The sequence below is a fragment of the Mastigoproctus giganteus genome, chromosome 12, assembly GCF_048544385.1.
Source record: "Mastigoproctus giganteus isolate SK-2022 chromosome 12, ASM4854438v1, whole genome shotgun sequence".
Taxonomy (NCBI): domain Eukaryota; kingdom Metazoa; phylum Arthropoda; class Arachnida; order Uropygi; family Thelyphonidae; genus Mastigoproctus; species Mastigoproctus giganteus.
The window spans coordinates 71,556,189-71,579,736 of record NC_143586.1 but is presented as its reverse complement, the minus strand read 5'-3'; the positions used below and the strand labels follow the sequence as shown (position 1 = coordinate 71,579,736).

At 37.3% G+C, this 23,548-nt stretch overlaps 1 protein-coding gene across 1 annotated transcript in view; it reads left to right on the top strand.

Annotated features, from left to right (window-relative positions):
• The window catches only part of phtf (putative homeodomain transcription factor), a 210,028-nt gene that overhangs the window by 92,188 nt on the left and 94,292 nt on the right, over positions 1 to 23,548 (top strand). The window contains exon 10 of the mRNA XM_090385805.1: positions 10,820 to 10,865. Coding sequence (XP_090241931.1) covers positions 10,820 to 10,865 — 46 coding nt within the window. The remainder of the gene's footprint in view (positions 1 to 10,819; positions 10,866 to 23,548) is intronic.

Genomic DNA, 23,548 nt, shown 5'->3' with positions numbered 1-23,548 from the left:
TTCCTTCTTTACGAACTTATTTTTGATATTCTTTCACTTCCGGAATAGGTGCCTCCGTAGCCAGGTGGGCAGGAGCAGCAGTGCATAGCACACGCTTCTTGATTAGACTGAGGTTCGAGCCTGTGACCACTAAATACGGAGGAAGTGGAAAGGTCAGGGAATGACCACTGCATATCCCTGGAGCAATATGGCCTTAGTTGCTAATGCTCCTAAAAAACAAATAACAAACAAACAACACTTCCGGAAGAATAAACGTTTTTTTATACTAGTCTTCGAAAATTTCACCATTCATCCCTGCTTGTTTCTGATGATCACTGAAAGACTTCTTATTTTTGAAGTATATAGGATTTTTCAGCTTCCCAATAAGAAACAATGGCAGTCAGTGTCTTTAAGTTGAATTGGCATGAACCATTATGGTTGCAAGTTTTGCTTTGAACCCTGATGCAGTACTCTTATGGCATGAGAATAATGATCTGCTGGGGAGTGCTTGCCATGAAGTCTTCGTAGTATTCTTCTTTATCGACAAACAACTTTGTTTCTATAAAAACACTTGCTGAAGATAAGTTGGCAGAAAGTTTTTCTTCATGAATTTCATGCCTTAAACTTTCCAAGCCATCTGAAACTTGTTTTGAAGTTCAGGTCTCCATTTAATTTTGTAGTAAAAAATATCACTTTTTCATATGATAACAGACCAGATATTTGCTGTCCAGAAGATTGTTTTGAATAAACCATATGTAGATGGCCTCTTTAATTTCTTAATTTTCAGCATTTCTCATAACTTTAAGTGCTAAATTGCTATCCTTGTTCGTTAGATGATTAGAAATTTTTATAATGCTTTCCCTATTTTTCTGAGATTGCTGACATGCCAACTCCATATTTCTCAGCCAAAAAGCATTCCGATTCATCTGTTTTCAAGGCCTCAATTATGCCATGTTGTCTTAATGTTAGTAGAACACATTTTCTTTTTGGTGACATACCGGTATAAAACCATTTTTTTTTATAAATTGCAATCAAAAAAATACCCACCCACAAAACTAACAGAGTATTTCGGAATGCTGAATTGCTATATGCCACACTTAAATGGGTACCACCCACCACTTACTGCTTCACTGCGCATTACGTAACATTGTGTAACACAATACCTGCTACATATTTTTCTCTGTAATGTAATATATTATTATGTTGGTCCTGTGTCATCCAGATAATTGAATTTCTACTATACAGTCAGTCCTCATATAGCACATTAGTTGTGTTCTTAGAAACCCTCGTGCAATGTATTATCATGCAATATAAATAACAGGCCCTATGGGAAAAATAGGGTTAGGTGCCGATCACCCAAGATTGAACACACATTTGGAACCAAAACATTACCAAACACAATAAATAATCGTATTAAAATAGTTACGTATTTTATTACGACTATTATGTAATTAAATATTGATAATGCTTTTGCTTCTATCTTAAGCAAACTTGTTCTTTGTTTGATCTTCTATCCAATCAGATGACAGCCGTTCCATCTCTTCCAATTCTTTGTGTCTTGAGCTAATGGATTTTGTTACACTTTGAGTTGTTCCTGCTATGAAAGTTGTTTTTATTTTCTCTGTATTCTTTCTAATTCTTGGCGTTGCCTCATTTAGGACTGTAGCACGTGCAGTATCACATGGTCTTTCATTTCACTCAAAGTGTTTCACAATTTCGATTTTTTTTTCTCTATCAACAGAGGCAGACTGGCTATAAGCCTTATCAGGGGAAACTCCGGTGGGCCAGAAGATGATGGAGGTCAGTGTGATTTTGGCCATAAACACTAGTATGAGGCCGCTACAAAAGAAGTGCATCCAGTTGATATAGATGAACAGTGCACTGTTGAGTCAGTTTGGTGTGACATAAGCACTGTGAAAGCAAAAATAAGAGTAGGAGTGTGTTATAGGCCTAATGACTCGAATGAGTACAATGAACAATTGTAAAGAGAAATAGAGTGGGCTAGTAAATTGGAATGTCTTATAATGGGGGATTTTAACTTCCCAGATATTGACTGGAACTTGTGGGTTGGTCACTCACACACTGGTCAGACTTTTGTGGATTTATTGGATGATTGTTTTCTGCAGCAGCATGTTCGAGAGGCAACCAGAGAAAGTAATACTCTTGATCTGGTTATCAGGAGTGATCATTCTTGTATTAAGAATTTGCAGATAAAGGAACCACTAGGTGGCAGTGATCACAGTGTACTGATGTGGGATTTACTTAAAGATTTAATTACCATCAGGGATAAAGGAAAGGTTTTTTGCTTCCGTAAAGGTGAGTACAGTGGTCTCAGACAGTTTTTAAATTCTGTACAGTGGGATCAACTGACGATGTTACCAACAGTAAATTCTAAGTGGGAAGCATTCAAGGAATTAATCGTGGATGCTACTAAAAGTTTCATACCTGTTAAGAAATATTGTTCAAGGTTTAGGCCTAAATGGTTATCTAATGAACTAATGACACTCTTAACAGAGAAGAAAAATGCATGGGATGCATATAAATTATAAGCGACTCAGAAGCCTATGGCAGATATAAGCTAGTCTGTAATCAGGTCACAAAGGAGGTTAGGCAGGCGAAGGCAGATTACAAGAAATCCTTGGGAAAAGATGCTAAGAAAAACAGCAAGGATTTCTTTACTTATATAAACTCTAAAAGGAAGAGGATGAATCTGATTGGTCCACTTGACATCGATGGTTCGACTGTTGATTATCCTGCTCAGATAGCAAACAAACTGAATGAGTATTTTGCATCTACATTCACACATGAAGAATTATTAAAGTTTGAAAGTGGCAGAAGGTTATCAAATTGTTGAAGTTAAACATAAGAAAAGCACATGGGGTGGATGGGATCTATCCAGTTATATTGGGGGGATACAAGGACTAATAGATTAACAGTAGCCACTGGCAGAGGTGAAAGTGATTCTTGCACTGCTTCTATTGGAATGAGCCACAGCCTGTAAAATAAGATGCAGGATATTTCAGAGACTGCTGGAAGTCATTGCGGTACAAGTAAACACATGGGTTGTGTTAGGGTAGCTAAGAATAGAAACACTTGCATGTATACTTGCGTGTACACCAATGCTAGGAGTTTAGTAAATAAATTTGATGAATTTGAGGTATTGCTCAAAACATCAAAGGCAGATATTGTGGGGATTTTAGAGACGTGGTGTCACACAGATATCAGGAATGCAGAACTGGAATTTGGGGAGTACAATGACTACAGAAAGGATAGACAGGATAGGAAGGGAGGAGGGGTTATGCTATTAGTTAAGAAATACATAAAATCCAAGGAAGTGAAGCCAGTCGACATTGCTGGACAGTGCAGTGTCGAGTCAGTTTGGTGTGACATAAGCATTGGGAGATCAAAATTGAGAGTAGGAATGTGCTATAGGCCTAATGACTCTGATGAGTATAATAAAAAACTACGGGGAAATAGAGTGGGCCAGTAAATCAGAGTCTTATAATGGGGGATTTTAATTTCCCAGATATTGACTGGAATTTGGGGGCTGGTCACTCACACACTAGCAAGGCTTTTGTGGATTTATTGGATGATTGTTTTCTATATCAGCATGTTCAGGAAGCAACTAGAGGGAGTAATACTCTTGATTTGATTATCAGTAGTGATTCTTCATGCATTAAGAATCTGCAGGTAAATGAACCACTAGGTGGCAGTGATCACAGTGTGCTGAAGTGGGATTTACTGAAAGAGGTAACTACCATTAGGGGTAAAGGGAAGGGTTATTGCTTTCGTAAAGGCAACTACGATGGATTGAGACAGTATTTAAATTCTATACAGTGGGACCAACTTATGATGTTACCAACAGCAAATTCAAAATGGGAAGCATTCAAAGAACTTATCTTGGAAGCTACTAGGCTTTACATACCAACTAAGAAATATTGTTCAAGGTTTAGGCTTAAGTGGAGGATGTCAGATGAACTAATGAGACATATGGCAGAGAAGAAAAATGCATGGGATGCATACAAATTAACACGTGACGCAGAAGCCTATGATAGATACAAGTTGATCTGTAATCAAGTTACAAAGGAGGTTAGGCAGGCGAAGGCAAATTACGAGAAATCTTTGGCAAGCGATGCAAAGAAAAACAGCAAAGAGTTCTTTACTTATATAAACTCTAGAAGGAAGGGGATGAATCAGATTGGTCCACTTGATATCGATGGGTCAACTGTTGATGATCCTGCTCAGGTAGCTAACAAACTGAATGAATATTTTGCATCGACATTCACACATGAGGAGTAATTCAGCGAGGGGGAATGTCAGAGGTGTATTCAACTGTGGCAGTAAGCTAGAGATTCTTGTAATAACTGAGAGTAAAGTTGAGGAGAAATTGTTGAAGATAAATACAAGAAAGGCACCTGGGGTGGATGGGATCTATCCAGTTATATTAAAGGAAGCAGCAAAGGAAGTAAGCAAACCCTTAGCCATAATTATGAGAGCTTCCTTGGACTCAGGGGAAGTACCCATGCACTGGAGCTGTGCAAATGTGACCCCAATTCACAAAGGTGGATCAAAGGGCGACACAAATAATTATAGACCTGTTAGTTTAACTTCTGTTCCTGGAAAATTAATGTAGGCACTGGTTAAAGAAGCACTGCAGGATCATCTAGGCAAGACTTCAGTTATAGCTCAGACACAGCATGGTTTTGTTAAGGGGAAGTCTTGCCTAACCAATTTGATTGGATACTAGGATGCAGTCACAAAAGAGCTGGATGAAGGGAATAACTTTGATATTATATACTTGGATCTTAGAAAGGCTTTTGATACTGTTGCACATGGAAGACTGCTGCACAAATTGGAGCAGTGTGGCATTGAAGGGAAATTGCTGCCATGGATAAAGGGGTGGTTGAGGGGGAGAAGACAGAGAGTGGTAATCAATGGACACTGCTCATCGTGGACTAATGTTATTAGTGGAGTCCCTCAGGGTTCAGTTTTGGGTCCATTATTGTTTTCTGTATTTATAGATGATATTGATGATGGTATATCAAGCTTAATGTCCAAGTTTGCAGACGATACGAAGGTTTGCAGGGTTGTCAAGGACACTACTGACACTATGCTACTGCAACAGGATCTGGAAAGGTTGAGCAGATAGGCTGAGAGGTGGCAAATGAAGTTTAACATTGACAAATGTAAAGTACTACATATGGGAAACAGCAACCCCAGAGCAACGTATCAACTCTGTGGTATTACACTGACAGTAGTAGAGAATGAAAGGGACCTGGGGGTGGTTGTGCAGGCAGATATGAAGTTTTCTGAGCAGTGCAGATGGGCTGCAAGAGTAGCTCATGGTGTATTGTCGATGATATATAGGAATTTTTCTAGCAGGGATAAGGAGGTGATTATTCCCTTGTATAAGGCAATGGTCAGACCGCACCTAGAGTACTGTATACAGGTCTGGAGGCCTCACTTCAAGAAGGATGTAGAGATGCTGGAATGAGTACAGAGAAGGGCAACAAGATTAGTGAATGGAACAAAGGGGTGCTCTTACGAAGAAAGGTACATTTTGCAAATTACAGTGTCTGGAGACTAGGCACCGGCGAGGTGATCTGATAGAGGTGTATAAAGCCTTGAATGGTTTGAGCATGCTCAATGCTGATGGGATTCTTCCTCTTGCTCAGAATAATCACCTGAGAGGGCACAAATACAAATTGAGGAAAGACAGATGTAGGATAGACGTGAGGAAATTTGCCTTTAGCCAGCAGGTGGTTGGTTGGTGGAATAGACTTCCATCCCTTGTCGTGGAAGTTGATAGGCTAAATACGTTTAAGGCTCAGCTGGACAGGTATTTCGAACGAACAGAGGGGTGAAGTGGAAGCGTTATTTTTTATTTATTTATTTATTTATTATTTTTTTTTTTGGCTGATGCTGCATAAGCTTGATTTCTTGCATCAAATGCCTCTACTAATGCTAATATTAAAGGAGGCGGCAAAGCAACTAAGCAAACCCTTTGCCATAATTATGAGAGCATCCTTGGATTCAGGGGAGGTCCCCACGGACTGGAGTTGTGCAAATGTATCTCCAATTCACAAAGGGGGATCGAAGGGTGATATGGATAATTACAGACCAGTTAGTTTAACTTCTGTTCCGGGTAAAATAATGGAGTCACTGGTTAAAGATGCATTGCAGGATCATCGAAAGACTGCAGCAATAATTCAGACACAGCATGGGTTTGTTAAGGGAAAGTCTTGTCTGACAAATTTGATAGGATATTATGATGTGGTTACAAAGGAACTGGATGCAAAAAATAATTTTGATATCATATATTTGGATTTCAGGAAAGCTTTTGACACTGTTGCACGTGGAAGACTATTGTACAAATTGGAACAGAATGGTATTAAGGGTAAGTTGCTACAATGGATAAAAGGATGGTTAAGTGGGAGAAGAGAGGGTGGTAATCAGTGGGTGCTGCCCTTCGTGGACTAATGTTATTAGTGGAATCCCACAGGGTTCGGTGTTGGGTCCACTGTTGTTTTGTATATTTATCAATGATATTGATGAAGGTATATTAGGCTTAATGTCGAAGTTTGCAGATGATACAAAGGTTGGCAGGATTGTTAATGACAGTAATGGCAGTGTGCTACTGCAACAGGATCTAGATAATTTGGGCAGATGGGCTAAGAAGTGGCAACTGAAGTTTAACCTTGACAAATGCGAAATACTGCATATGGGTAGAAGTAACCCCAGAGAAACGTCCCAACTGTGTGGTACTATATTTAAGGTGGTAGAAAATGAAAAAGACCTGGGAGTAATTGTGCAGGCAGATATGAGTTTTCTGAGAAATGCAGACAGGCTGCCAGGGCAGGTCATGGGGTTTTGTCAATGATATATAGGAATTTTGCTAGCGGGGAGAAGGAGGTGATTGTCCCTCTGTATAAGGCAATGGTCAGGCCACGCCTTGAGTACTGCGTACAGGTCTGGAGGCCTCATTTTAGGAAGGATGTAGATTTACTTGAGCGTGTACAGAGAAGGGCAACAAGATTGGTGAGGGGAATGAAGGGATCCTATTACCAAGAGAGACTTAAGTTCTGCAAATTGCAGTGGCTGCAGACTAGGCACCTGCGCGTTGATCTGATTGAGGTGTATAAGGCGTTGAATGGGTTAAGCACGCTGAATTCTGATGGGATACTTCCACTTGTTCAGATTACGAACCTAAGGGGGCATAAATTCAAATTAAGAAAAGACAGGTGTAGAATAGATGTGTGGAAATTTGCCTTTAGCCAGCAGGTGGGTGGTTAATTGCTGGAACAAACTTCGATCTGTCTTTGTGGAAGTTGACAGGTTAAATGAATTTAAGGAGGAACTGGACAGGTATTTGGAGGGAATGGTTTTTTTTTTTTTTTTTTTTGTTTTTTTTTTGTCTGATGCTGCATAAGTTCATACACTTGCTTTCTTGCATCACATGCCACTACTTCTACTACTACTACCACTACAAATTTTCCCGTGTAAGAATTTTTGATCCAGTCCACCTCTATCTATCGATATTGCTTTTCTTTTTCTCTCTGAATCTGTAGTAATCACCAGGACGCTTCCTTTTCACACCTTTTAAGTATTTTTCTCATTTTTAGGGAATAAAGCATAATTACAAAATGAGGAGGCAAGCTTGATACACAAAAACAAAGCTGTGTGCATGTAGCAACTGAATAAACAACACCGTAAAGGCGGAGACACACCATAATACCTCACATTTCATTAAAGCACATTTCTGGGGGTTACTACCATAAACATGGCATCTCCGTAACCAGGTGGGTAGGAGCAGCAGTGCGTAGCACATGCTTCTTGATTAGACCGGGGTTCAAGCCTGTGACCACCAAATACGGAGGATGCAGAAAGGTCAGGGAATGACCACTGCATATCCCCAGAGCAATATGGCCTTAGTTGCTAATACTCCTAAAAAAAACCAAATAACAACTACCATAAAACAATAAAACAATTTCCAGTTGCGTTTTTGTTAGTGGAATCTGTTATGAATGGGTAGTAAACTCGATCTAATTGCATTTGCGATAATACTGATAGCTGGAATTGTGTAGGTTTTTAGGTTATTATGGTGAAACGTGTTTCCCCTTCACTGATATAAAAAACATAAATACATTTTCAGAATCTTCTCTTCATTCCTATTGTTTTGCGTTCAGTTGGGGTGATTCTGCATTCGACTGCCATTTCTTGTAAACACAAAGGCGAATCATGCATAAGCGAATTCGGTTCATGTTATATACGATATCATTCCCCTATTTATAAATCATGTATGATCAAATTCGTGTAGTGTAAACACGTGTTATACGAGGAATGACTGTACTTGTTTTACAGCACTGCTTGTTTCATGCTAATAGGGTGGTGCGAATGAAAATGTAAATACAGCAGGCCCCCATTATAACATAGTTCGCTTTACGCTGATTCGCTATAATGCTGTTCTTATATTATAACCCGTATCTGACTATAACACTGTTCTTATATTGTAACCCATATCTGACTATAATGCTGTCACAGATCACTATAACGCTCTTTTACAGATTGCATTTTTGGCATATTTAACGAAATTGTTTCATTTGGTGGAGTTGATAGTTTAAAAATGAATAGCAAAACAGGCATTAAAACGTTTCCCACAACGACTTGAGAAATTTTCCCACGCTCAGTGAAATTTTCTCGCACACTAATTTAATTGCAGTACAGTGACTTGTTACGTAGTTCCGAGATCAACATTTTAAAAAATGATTAAGTATATTGTTTGTAATATTTGCATTATATGCATTTATCCGAAGTCTAGTCATCACTCAGTACCGTATTAGACATTGTGCAAAATGGACAGGTTACTTGAACATTGTATCATAATTAATGCAACCAACGCAGTTTCATTTTCAAAGAGTTAATAATTGCCGATAAGAATGAAAAAGCAATGTCTGAGCTCAGTACAAAGACTATAAATGTAAGAAAAAGACTCAATTTGAAAATTAAATTAGATGTTTTGAAGTGAATCGATTCCGGTCAAAGACAAGCGAATGTGTGCCATAATTTAGGACTTGCAAGTGTAACTGTAAGAACAATTATAAAAAAAAATAAAAGAATTAATTTTAGCAGCGGGATAGATAGCTGTTCCACTGCAAACAACTAGGGCTAGGCCGGCTATTAGGATTGAAATGAAAAGACTAACTAATTTTATTGAAAATAATATCCAATGCAGAATTCAGTTAAGTTAAATATTATTAAAAAAAAAAAAAAAAATGTGGAACCATTTAAAACTAGTAAGGGCTGGTTGAATAGTTTTAAAATCCAGGGAGAAGTCGCAAGTTTTTTGAAAGTTTCAGCTCCTTCTGCAAGTGCAGAAGGAGCTGAAACTTTCAAAAAAGAACTTGTTAAAATTATTGAAGAGGGATATTATGTGTTATACTGTACTTCTCAACAAGTTTTTAACATAGATGAAGCAGGACTTTTGTGGAAACGAATGCCTAAAAGAAATTTCATATTGAAAGAATAAAAAAAACATGCCAGGTTTCATTGTGGCAAAGGATCGGTTGACTTTATTGTTGGGTGGTAATTAAACTGTGGAGGATTTAAAATTAATACACCTTTTAGTTTATTTGGAAGAGGGCCAAAGTTCAACCCAAAATCGACACAATTTTCATGATTAAATTAAATCAATTTAGATCAATTAAATTCATGATTTTAATTGGAATTTTAAGTTTAATTTTGATATGTAAGTAGTTACCACATATACATATGTAATGCAGAATATTTTATATGTACAAATATTTGAATATTAAATATTTTGACTGACATTTGTGCATCTTTTCACTACCATTTATTATTGATTAGGAAATATCCTATGGCACAACCGCAACTCACAAATACATGTTTCCTTATGGGAATGCGGCGCTCTCTTAGCATGGATTCATTCAGCGCTCTGTTTTTACTGAACGAATTATCAGCGTTAAGCAGGGGTCACTTGTATTCATTTGTGTACATCTTTTTCTGGAAAATACTAGTTTTTAAGGTTTATTCTTCTTTCCAGATTTTGAGGGTTAGGAAAATTATTATTTTTCTTCTTCTAACTCTTAAGATATACTTAAATCACTCAAAGAAATTGTTTAATTTATTTAATTTTCTGTTTAATTCAAAAAACTGTTTATGGTTTTTATGTTGGAAACTAACGAAATGTCATCTACAAGCAAAATAAACAACTTGAGTATTGTGCGATAAGGATTTAGAACTGTATTTTTTAATTCTACAAAGTGTATTTCTGAAAGAGGAGTCGGTCAATTCCATTTCCCACAGGAGCTCAAATATTTGTTCATATAAATTTTATTTATCTAAAATACTTGATTTCTATTAAATAGGTTACTAACTTTATCATGCTATTCTGTCAAAATATTTGCATCACAATGCCAATCCAATTTGTCCAATTTTAACCATTTATAATTTTATCTATTGGTAATTTAATACTTAACAACTATACTATTGATACATACTTGATATTACAAATATATAATGATTGAAGGTTGATATTATGCATGTGTTATCAAACCGTAAAAAAAATACTGACACATCATAAAATATTTTGGATTAATTAGGATTTTTAATTATCCTTAAAAAATATTTTAAGGATTTTTAATTAGGTTGAAAAAGAATGGATAATTATCCATTCTTTTTCAACCTAAGATTATCTCAGATTTATATATATATATATATATATGTATATATTTATTTATATATCAGGAGTTTACTGTATGTTTATCTGTTATAAAGCCCCACTATATTATATTGAAAGCATATTTGAATTTATTTTTTGCAGACATCAGCTCCACTTTTTACTGGTGGTTATACAGGATCAGATAAAGGTAAGAAAATATATTTAAAAAAATGTATTACATATGCTTGTGTTTATGAATATAATAAGAAAAATCTGTTTGTGTGTGTATACAGGGAAAAGTTTATAATACTTGCATGTAAAAAAAAAAAAAACTCTCAGTAATTAGTTGGTTGGAGAGGGGGGAATGGTATGCCTTGAAAAACAGTTATGTGCATATGCACGTATATACCTTTCTGCCTTTAACAGTTCCTTAACCAATGCAATTTTAGCTTTCTAAAAAGAACACATTGCACTGTGTAACAACACAGTTCAATGTGTATTAGATTTAGGCTACTTTAATAATGATAACTTATATATTCCAAATGTTTTGAAGAACCATGGCTTCATCAGTGGTGAAACATTAGAAAAATCTAAATTAAAACAGCATTAGTAACATACTGCTGTTAATATGAATAATAATTTTTCATGTTAAAAGTCTTGAGGACTTTACTAACTAGAAAAGATTGTTCTAGCTAAAAATTCATTATCTTGGAATAAAGAAATGAACTGCATCTTTGTGTAGATTCTCCAATAGGCTAGCCATATCCTATTGGTTTTGATGTCCTGAGGGCAGTTTTGGTGACTTACCTTACTCATATTCTTTCGGTGATGACCCTGATAGTGCATGCTGATATTAGTATAGAGCACATCATATCTTAATGAGAGAAACCTGTACATTGGTTGGCTGGATTTTGTACATTTCTGTTTGATATTGTACTCGATATATGATTTTGATGCCATTTATGGAATATGGTCAGTTGAGAGTGCTGTTTCTTGCTGAGATTTCTGTTTATTGCTTCTGTGAGATTTTTTGGAATGTGGAATTTTCTGCAAAGTCACCTTTGCTGTAAGTATAACATTCAGAATAAAGGTTGGTTAAATCAAATCCATTGGTCTTCCATGATTGTGTTGATATGCCACCATATCACTGTCATATGTTTCTTGGGTGTGGACTGCCCTGTTCTTCAATTCTCTTTCAGAACTGTTGAAACATTTTTTTCCTGTAGTATTTTCTACAGTCACAGTTAGTTTGTAAACTGAATCTCTTTTAATTTATGGTTGGGTGGTAGGGAGGCGGGTAATCTTTATATTTTTATTTTGTGTAAAGAAAAATTTAATGTTGTTCCTTTTTCTAGCATTTCTGTTTGTCCTCCCGTATTACCAGATAATAAGAAATCTGGCCAGTTATATAGGATGTGTGATTTTTTTTTTTTTTTTTATGGGGGGAAAGGTCCAAGTGTTTAATGCATGAGATCAGCGCAGCATTAGTAAAGTCATATGATGCAAGAAAGCAAGCTTATATAGAATCAGCCAAAAAAAAAAAAAAAAAAAACTTATTTTACCCATCCACTCACTCCAAATGTTTGTCTAGTTCTGCCTTGAATCTATTTAAGCTATCAACTTCTACAACGACAGATAGAAGTTTGTTCAAGCAATCAACCACCCACTGGCTAAAGGTAAACTTCTGCACAACTGTCTTTCCTCAATTTGAATTTATGCCCTCTCAGGCGATTATTCTGAGCAAGGGGAAGAACCCACCAGCATTGAGCATGCTCACACCATTCAAGGCTTTATACACCTCTATCAGATCACCTCGCCGGTGCCTAGTCTCCAGACTCTGTAATTTGCAAAATTTAAGCCTTTCTTCGTAAGAGCAACCCTTTGTTCCATTTACTAATCTTGTTGCCCTTCTCTGTACCCGTTCCAGCAGCTCTACATCCTTCTTGAAATGAGGCCTCCAGACCTGTATACAGTATTCAAGATGTGGCCTAAACATTGCCTTATACAAGGGAATAATCACCTCCTTATCCCTGCTAGAAAAATTCCTGTATATCATTGACAAGACACCATGAGCTACTCTTGCAGCTCGTCTGCGCTGCCCAGAAAACTTCATGTCTGCCTACACAATTACCCCCAGGTCCTTTTCATTCTCTGCCACTGTCAGTGTAGTACCATATAGTTGATACATTACTCTGAGTTACTGCTTCCCATATGCAGTACTTTATATTTGTCAATGTTAAACTTCAGTTGCCACCTCTCAGCCCATCTGCTCAACTTTTCTAGATCCTGTTGCAGCAGCATACTGTCATTAGTGTCATTAACAACCCTACCGACCTTCGTATCATCTGCAAACTTGGACATTAAGCTTGATGTACCATCATCAATATCATTAATAAATACAGAAAACAACAATGGACCCAACACTGAACCCTGAGGGACTCCACTAATAACATTAGTCCATGAAGAGCAGTGTCCATTGATTACCACTCTCTGTTTTCTCCCACTCAACCATCTCTTTATCCATAGCAGCAATTTGTCTCCAATGCCACACTGCTCCAAGCACATGAGTAACACACGTATTTGAGATTACTGTGGTTCAGACCCCCATGACTGCTAAATACACTTAACAATTGTATTTTAGTGAAAATTGTAATCTCCTTTATGGCTGTGCCAGAATATATAGAATACCTTAAAATTATTTATAGCACAGTTCATTAATTTCTAATGAGAATGATTTTTTTGTGATATTAGTATTAGCCGTATGGTGCAAGGAAACTTTAGGCTTTTGATGCATCAGCCATAAAAAAATTATTAATTAATTTAAAATAATAATAGATAAATAGTAAAGAGGAGGGAGTCAAATACCTATTTGACTTCCTCCTTATGCAGGTGTCTATCCAGCTGATCTTTGAATTTCCCTAAGTTGACAGCCTCAACCACTAATGGAGAAAACTTATTCCACTAATTAACAACTTGCTGGCTAAAATAGAACTTCCTGTAATCCAGTCTAAACCTCTTTGTTTTGGTTTTAACCATAATTTGAATTTGTCTCCTAGTTCTGAAATCATTTGTAACAGCAAAAATTCTCTCCTTGCATGCCTCAAAGTCTTGTGAAGTGCTTCCTCACATGGATGCCCTTTTGCTGATCTCACCAAGTGCATTGCCCATCATTGGACCCTTTCAAGAAGCTAAATGTCTTTTTTTAAGTGTGGTCTCCATACTTGCACACAATCTTACAATTTCCTCATATAGTGTGATTATGACCTCTCTGTCTGTACAAGCAAATGTATGATAAATCACCAATAGGACACCATGGGCATTCCTTCCCACTGGTCTACACTGCTCAGAGAATTTCATGTCCAGCTGCATCATAACACACTAAATGCACAAGTTTATTTAAGAGTTGCTATTCCCCAAAGTCTAAGTTGTCATGAAGAAGCTCTGCTTAATGCTGATTACCAACTGCTCTACTGATCTTGACATCATCTACAAGTTTTGACATCATGTCCTATATCCTTTGACATGCCATTTAGTAAAATCAAAAACAGCAGTAGTCCCATTGCTGATCCTTGGGGAACCCCACTTCTCAATACCAGTCCAATCTGAAGAATAACTGTTAATGACAACTTCCTGCCTTGCATCCATTCTGCAGTTATCTAAGCATTTTCCCTCGTGATTTCAACATGTTCCATCTTGTATGGTAACTTCTCATGCAGTACGAGAGTCAGATGCTTTGCTGAAGTCCCATTAAGCAATGTTGAAATTATTTATTTCTTGCATCCAGCTCATGAGTGACTGTCAAAATAGCTAACCAGGTTAGTAATGATTTTTCCCTTTACAAAATCATGATGTGTTTCTTTCAGAGTTTCATATCTGCCTAAATGATTCTGTATTACACTCTTGATCATTGCCTCCATGATTCTTCCATCCATTGAAGTCATGTTGACTGGGTTGGTAGTTACCCACTTCACCCTTAGAACTGCCTTTATATATTGATGATACATTGGCATATCTCCAGTCCAAGTGAATCTCTCTCCGGAGTACAGTGATACCTTTGTAATTAACCTTAATGCCACTATGCATACTCTTACTGCTTTCCTCAAAATTACTGGGTATATGACAACTCCAGGAGCCTTGCTTGCATTTAAGCTTGAAAATTTTTCTAATAAATAATCTTCTGAAATTTCAGTATCACTTGTTTCATGCTTTCCTGCTTCCCACACTTTCTCCTCACTATGTATGCAGTCCATCTGTAAATATTGATGGAAAGTAATTATTCAGTTTATCTGCATCATCGTCTGGGTTATGTAAGATGTTCTCACACTCATTACGTAAGGGTGTGATCTGATTTGTTCTTCTCTTCTTTCTATTCTGAGAATTCTATTCTAAGAAAGAAGAGAAGAACAAATCCGTAACTTCAATTTTTTTTAACAAGAAAAAACTCCCCCCCCCATATCTCTCTCTCTCTCTCTCTCTCTCTCTCTCTCTCTCTCTCTCTCTCTCTCTCTCTCTCTCTCTCTCTCTCTCTCTCTCTCTCTCTCTCTCTCTCCTGGTGACTTTTGATATTCTTCCTTGCCAGCCCAGCCTTTTCTGTGGTAATATTATAGATTAATTTGTAGATGTTGTAGGCTTCAGTACTTTTTCATTTTGGAATCCTCCTAATAATGTATTTTCTTAATGATATATATGCATCCAAGGCTTCTTTGCCTATATATTTAAGGTACACCATAATTCTAATGTATTTGTGCCCTGTGAACTATCTCCCCATTTCATAGAGGCCATGTAGCCTTAAGCTGTCAGAATATCCTTTCTTGAAATTAAAACCCATTCCTTTATCAACTGCTACCTCTCTCCTCATCGTCCATCTTAAAATGCTGATCACTTGATGCTAATGGCTCCTGTACTGTCAGCCCTATGATGTCATCTGGTTCATGAGTAAAGATCAAGTATAGGATATTCTTGCCCCTAGTACTTTCCATAACATGTGCTGATACAAATAACAGTCATCTAGTTGATTTAAAAATTTTATTCTCCATGGTGAATTTCCCTCTCACTTGTTTCACTCAATTAGAAAAGAATTGAAATTACCCATAATAGGACACTTATACTTGCTTACTCATTCCATTTGTTTGTAGAGATTCTCATTATAATCCTCTCAATCTTCTAGTCTGTAGATTACATCCAAACTCATTATACTTTTGTTCCTGCTATCTCAAACCCACACAGTTTCTGCACTGCATGCATAACTCATACTGCTCTCCTCTTCTCTTGATTGTTTGGTCCCTGGTTGGCACTGCTCCTGTCTCCACATGGCAGGGCCGGTAACCTGGGAGAAGGAATTCCCCCTTCCAGGGCTAAAAGGAGCAACAATGGATTGTAATGCATATCCACCACTATAGCCCATAGGCTCCAGACTTTGACAACGCTGTCTCAGACTGTGACATGAATCACCCGAAGAGACTATGGACAGAAAAACAGAGTGCGGATATTCCAGCATTTCTCATAATGCACACAAGCTGTCAGCAAGCTATCGCCTTTTCTAATACAGAAATGTTTAGAATTGATTGTTGGATCTCCTAAAATGGTTAAATGTCTCCAATCTGGACACCTTCTAATTGGAGCTTCCAAGCCAAGTCACTCAGAAAAATTTTTAGAATTAACAACATTTAACAGTATCCCAGTGTCAGTTATGCCCATTAACACGCTTAACACCTCTAAAGGTGTTATCAGCGAATGGAACTTGCTAACCATCTGTGAATAAGAGATAATAGACACGCTCAATAAACAAAAAGTGACTCATGCACTGAGAATAATAACCAAAAAAGATGGCAACCTACTACCAACCAGGAGGCACATTATAGCCATAGCAGCTTATGCACCATCAAACCCCCATAACAACAACTACCAACCAGGTCCATCATTTTGACATTAGTATTCTGACTCTTCCATCTTTATTAAAGCTGGTTACTTAAACTGCATGATTCAGCCATATCTGAAATCCCATTTGCTGCTTTAAGTGCCAGAAGTACGGCCATTCTCAGACAGCATGCCAAGGCGATGTTGTGCGTCCTATTTGTGGCTCCAAGGAGCATTCCCAAATGGACTGTAAAGCTTCCACTCCTATTTGTCTAAACTGTAAGGGAAGCCATCCAGAAATATAAAGTCACTTATCTCAAAGCAAGAAGCATGTGCTGCTAACCATGCCTAGCTGATCATATGCATCAGTCACCAGAAACAGCCACTCAACTGCAACTCAAACAGATGTCTCCATCGAAACAAACATTTCCTTTGCCACCTGGACTAAATGGTGTTAACATTGAATAAGAAACCTACAGTCAACGAGACCAGCAATACACCGATCAGTATCCCAACTGATGCTATCTCAACCGTACTAGAATCACACGCTAATGATACCATGGATACAGGACTCCCAATCTTTCCCAGAAATTAAAAATCAAAACTAAGCATACAGAAACCTCAGAAAAAACAGTCAGATCAATCTTCCTCAATCAGACCTGACCAATGAACAAATTCTTGCAATGGAACTGTAGAGAATTATGCAGTAATTTTTATAACCTGAGTGATTTACTTATTCAAACTAATGCAGTAGGCGTACACTTACAGGAAACCTTTTTATCACCACAAATTTCTCTCAAATTCAAAAAATTACACCATGTTTTACACCATGTTAGGCAAGAGAGATTCTGCAGTCCTTTTTTTGGGGGGGGGAGGGGGGTAGCCATTCTTGTCGAATCTACTATACCATCATCATCATCATCATCAGCCATTTTCAATCCACTGCAGGATGAAGGCCTCTCCAGCAACTTTCCAGTTCCTTCTGTTTTGAGCACTGGCCATCCATTTACTACCCACAAACTCATGAATTTCATCTATCCATCTCCGCCTTTGTCTTCCAGGTTTTCTTCTAGCTCCTCTTGGATACCATTCTGTTATTTTCTTAGTCCATCTGTCATCATGTCTTCGAGCTATGTGTCCTGCCCAAGACCATTTTAGTTCTTTAGTTTTGATCAGAATGTCCTTTACTTGAGTTTGTTGCCTAATCCATGTGTTTCTCTTCTTATCTAACAGTCTGATTCCCAATATGATTCGTTCCATTCTTCGCTGTGTAGTTCTCAGCTTCTCTTCCATTCTTTTGGTGAGTGCCCAAGTTTCACTTCCATAAGTCATGGTGGGGAGTATACATTGATTCATTATTTTACGTTTCAGACAAACTGGGATATTGCTCTTCAGTATGTGACTATATTTCCTGAATGCTATCCATCCAAAATTTATTCTTCTCTTGACTTCCAGCCATTTATCATTATTACAGCTAATGACTTGTCCCAGATAAGTATATGACTCCACCTTTTCAATTACTGCTCCTTCAATCATTATTTCCCTTTCTGTGGCATACTTGTTCATCATTACTTTTGTTTTAGCCATATTCATCTTTAGTCCAAAATCCTTACTAGCTGTGCATAACTGATTAAGATTTTCCTCTAATTCGCTGGGATCGTGGCTAATGACCACAATATCATCTGCAAATCGTAAATGGTTTAGGTACTCTCCATTCACATTGACTCCTTTCTGCGACCAGTATAATCTTCTGAAAGCTTCCTCAAGGGCAGTAGTAAACAGCTTCGGAGATATTGTGTCTCCTTGTCGAACTCCTTTCTCAATTTTAAATTTCCTACTGTCTTTGTCTAGTCTAATAAAGGAGGTAGCATTCTCATATATTTTCTTCAAAATTATAATATATGGGGTATCAATGCCTTGTCTTTCCAGTGCCCGAAACATTGCCTTATGCTGTATGGAGTCAAATGCCTTTTCATAATCCACAAATGCCAGGCATAATGGTGTTTTATATTCATTTGCTTTCTCCATTAGCTGTGATATTACATGAAGGTGATCCATAGTTGAGAATCCTGTCCTAAAGCCAGCTTGCTCTTTCGGTTGATTCTCATCAAGTATTCTTTCTAATCTGTTAGTAATGACCCTTGTGAACAACTTGTAGATGTGGGATAGCAAGCTAATTGGTCTATAATTTCCAATTTCTGATTTATCTCCTTTCTTATGCAGCAAAACCATGATTGCATTATTCCACTGCTTAGGCGTCACACCTTTTCTAATGCACTTTGTGAAGAGCCTTGCCAGTTTTTGTGTTATGTCTCTTCCTCCCAATTTTAACAACTCTACAGTAACTTCATCTTCCCCCGGGGCTTTCTGATTCTTCATTTTCTTCAATGCACGTTCTACCTCATCAGGAAGAATATTGGGTATGTCGTATGTGTTGCTACTTTGCAATCCATCTTCCCCACTGCTGGCATCGTTCCCCTGCTCCTTGTATAATTCTCTATAGTAGTCTTCTGCTATTTGAATTATGCCTTCTCTGCTGTTTATAAGTACACCATCGCTATTCTTCAGTTTCAGTATCATTTGTCTTTCTGTATTACTGCTCATGGCTGCTGATTTAATTCCTTTGTTTTCCCTTAATGCTTGTTCTACTTTTCTTGTGTTAAATCTTCTTATGTCCTCTCTGAGTCTCTTTCTAATGGCTTTGCATAACTCAGTATACTCAATTTTCTCCCTGTCAGTGTTTTTCTTACTTTTCATTTGTCGTCTTCGGTTCATCATGACAAGTGTTTCTTGACTAATTTTTTCTTCTTTGGATTTCTTTTTCCCTATAGGTTTCTTGGGCTTTATCACTTTCAAAAAGTTGTAATATTCCTCGTCGATATCTTGGTCCTCAGCAGTCTGCAGAAGCTCATACTTGTTCTTAAGTTCCAGTACATACTGCTTTTTCTCCTCTTCTGTTATCTCAAAGACCTTTGTATTATTTACTCGAGTCAGTTTTTTCCTTTCCTTTCCTACATCTATATCAAGTGTACATCTTACCATTCTGTGATCAAGACATCTCTAACTACAAATCTCTTTAGAAGTTATTTCAGTTTGGATGGTAATGGGAATATCGTTAACCCTTGCATCTTTTTATATCTCATCGAATTATCCTTGCTCCCAGACTGAACTTGACAACCTTAACACACAATTACTACCTCCTGTCTGTTTACCTGGCGATTTCAACGGTCACTATCCATTGTGGGGATCTTCCACCATGGATAGGAGAGGCCAATTAATTGAAACATTCCTGGATAACCATAATCTGACTCTTTTAAACTCTGGCTCACCAACTCATGTTCATATACCTACAGGTACTATCTCAACCATAGGCTTATCCATCTGTTCAACATTTCTTTGTCCCAAGCATGGAATGGTTAGTGCTGAATGATCCATTCCACAGTGACCATTTTCCTATCATCAGTTCAATTCAAACACAAGTCGTTTCATGTCCTAAAGGCTGTACTTGGAATTTTCACAAAGCAAACTAGAAAAAATGTTCCCCTTGTGACCTACTTGACAACCAATATGTACAGCAACAACATATTAATGACGTAACCAATCATATTAGCAGCCATATATTATCGGCAGCAGAAATTTCCATTCCAAAAATCCGACCAGCACAAGCATGTACACCAAAATCAGTGGTGGAATAAAGATTGCTCCAAAGCGAAATGAGAAAAAAGCCATGCTTGGAATCAGTTTCACAAATTCCCAATTACCACCAACCTAATTGTTTTCAAAAAACTCAGAGCCAAAGCAAGAAAAATTAGTAAAAAAGCAAAACGTGACTCCTAGATTAACTTTGCCTCAACTAGTAACAAAAATACTGACACTCGAATTATCTGGAAAAAAATACAAGCTCTCAATGAGAAATTTCTACCACTGCAATCTCCAATAATACAGTGGAATGGGCAGGACTTTTCCTCCCCTACTAATATTGCAAATGCTTTAGCAGAGTCTTTTTATAATATTTCTGTCTCTTCCTCTTATATGACCTCCTTTCAATGCATTAAAACTAATGAAGAACATCATAAATTGAATTTTTCAACTAGTCTCTTATTTCCTTATAACCAGCCCTTTACTCTAACTGAGTTCAAAGAATCCTTAAGCAAATCTCCAAATAGTGCAGCAGGACCAGACAGCATTCACTACAATATGTTGAAGCATCTATGTGAAGCTTATCTAAGGATATTATTACTCTTCTATAACCATATATTTTCAGGAAATACATATCCTCTGTCGTGGCATCATTCCTATATTTGTGCTATACTAAAACCAGGCAGAGATCCCTCTCTAGTTTGGAATTACAGACTGATATCATTGACAAGCTGTTTGAGCAAAGTCTTTGTAAGGATGGTGCATAAGGGCTCGCCTGGATTCTAGACTCCCAAAAGCTTCCTTCTGATCGCCAATATAACTTTTCTATAAACAGATCTACTCTAGATTTACTTGTCAAAATTGAATCGTACATACATATAACACCTTCATCATGAGGCAAAGAAAGCATTTGACACCACTTGGCATCATGGTATTATTAAATGTATGCATCAGTTAGAGCTGAGAGGCTACCTGCCTCAAATCATACAGAATTTTTTAAAGTTATGCACCTTTCAAGTCCGATATCGGAACATGCTGTGAACATTTCACATTCAAGAAGAGGGGTGTCCCTCAGGGTTCCATACTCAGTGTTACCTTATTTGCGATTCGAATCAACAAAATACTGGAAGATCTTCCAAAAACTGTTGAAGTATACATGTACACAGATGACCTCACCATATCCTGCCAATCACAAAGTATGAATACCATCGAAAGACAAATCTCTAGCCAGAATTGGACCTTACACAATGATTACCATCTTGCTGAACAGAAATCCACCACCACTCACTTCTGCAAACTATGATCACTTCATCCTGATCCTGAGCTAAGATAAATAATGTACCAATTCCTCTTGCTCACACTGTCCATTTTCTTGTCCTGACACTAGATAGGAAACTGAACTTTCAAGCACGTGACCTACCTTCAGACCATCTGCTTAAAGAAATTGAATATCCTCTGTTGTGTGTCATATATGTCATGGGGTGCTGATTGACATACTCTGGTCCATCTTTATCGAGCTCTCATCAGGTCCCACTTGGACTATGGCTCTCCAATGTGTGACTCTGCAAGAAAAACTACTTTAGAGTGATTGAACACGGTCCAGCACAGTGTTCTGAGAGTTTCCCTAGGGGCTTTCAGAACCTCCCAAGTTCAGAGCCTTTACATTGAGGCCCACAAACTTCCCTTACAACTTCGGAGGAAAACATTACTTCTGCTGTATGCTGCAAAAATCTGCAGTCTTTCCTCCACCTTAGTTGGAGATGCCTGTATAATACCAATTGGGAGTCATTTTACAATAGTAAACCAAATTGAAAACCATCCTGCTCCACTTAGATTTAAAGAATTAACTCAAACATGGAATATAGAAATCGTCAGTATATTTCAGGATATGACACCTCCTGATCCACCTTGGACAAATATCCCTGCAATTTACGATGAGTATTTTCAATAGTGGGGAAAGAACACTGTCTGCCTCCAATATTGCACAGTAACATGAAACTCACCCTGATTCTAACTCACAGGCCTGTAAAATCTATACAGATGGATCAAAAACTGAGACAAATGAGTGCTGCAGCAATCTTCGCTTCATTCACCACTTCTGTCTCATTACCAATAGAATGTAGTATCTTGACTGCTGAGCTTTACACTATAAACTTAGCTCTGGATCACATTATTGAACTTTTAATTACGCCTGTTTTTATATACACTGATTCATGCTGCCTCTGCTATAAGCAGTAGTACCAATTCCTCTCACCCTGTAATAAACAGATACATTCCAAGTTACTTGCTTGTAATGAGTTGAACCAAACTGTGACATTCCTGGATACCAGGACATTCTGGAATAGCATGAAATGAAAGAGCAGATTTTGCAGCCAAACAACCAAATACTACTATTTCACAGACTTTTCAAGTTTCATATACTGATTACAAACATATTATCCATAAAACATGTTATAATAGCTGGTCACTAAACTGGAGAGGTTATCCAGGAAACAAATTCTACCAAATAAAACCAGAACTAAATGTGGTTTCCAGCTTCCGAAAAAGCAGGCAAGATGAAATAATTGTAGGAAGGCTAATGATTGGGTATACTCACCTGTATCTATTAATGAATGACTGCGCTCCCCAATGCACATCATGTCATGTACAACTGATTGTTCATCATTTATTAGTTTACTTTTCCGTTTCTAAATATCCGTTCAAACACCTTTAAATCATTTGCTAATGCACAGTCATCACTTGTTTTTTATTGCAAATTCTTGGAGATGATCCTAATAAAACAAAACTCTTTACTTTCCTAAACTGTATAGGAATTTATCATAAAATATAACACCTATTATAATAAAGTTAGTATTTCATGCTAACCATTAGAAAGACACAATATGGCCCTCATCAGTCATCACTTGTTTTTTATTGCAAATTCTTGGAGATGATCCTAATAAAACAAAACTCTTTACTTTCCTAAACTGTATAGGAATTTATCATAAAATATAACACCTATTATAATAAAGTTAGTATTTCATGCTAACCATTAGAAAGACACAATATGGCCCTAGCAGGCTATGTGTCTTTGAATTCCATCGCAACAACAATAACAGCATGCATAACTTCTGAATTTGAGAAGCTGTTGTCGTGCCCAGCTGCTTTTGATAAAAAGCATTACCCCACTACCCCTTCTATCATTCATATCCTTCCTAAATACATTGTACATACCATAGTGAAACTCATTCAGTGATCAGGCTCTGATCAAGGTCATTGGGGTGCATATTGTGAGGGTTCTTACCATAAGCCTTTTACAATTCCAGATTTCACTGAGAAAAGATAATTACATTAGTAATTGAAAACCAAATGAGTGTTGGTCAATCCACACTGATGCCTCTTGTAAAAAAAATCCTG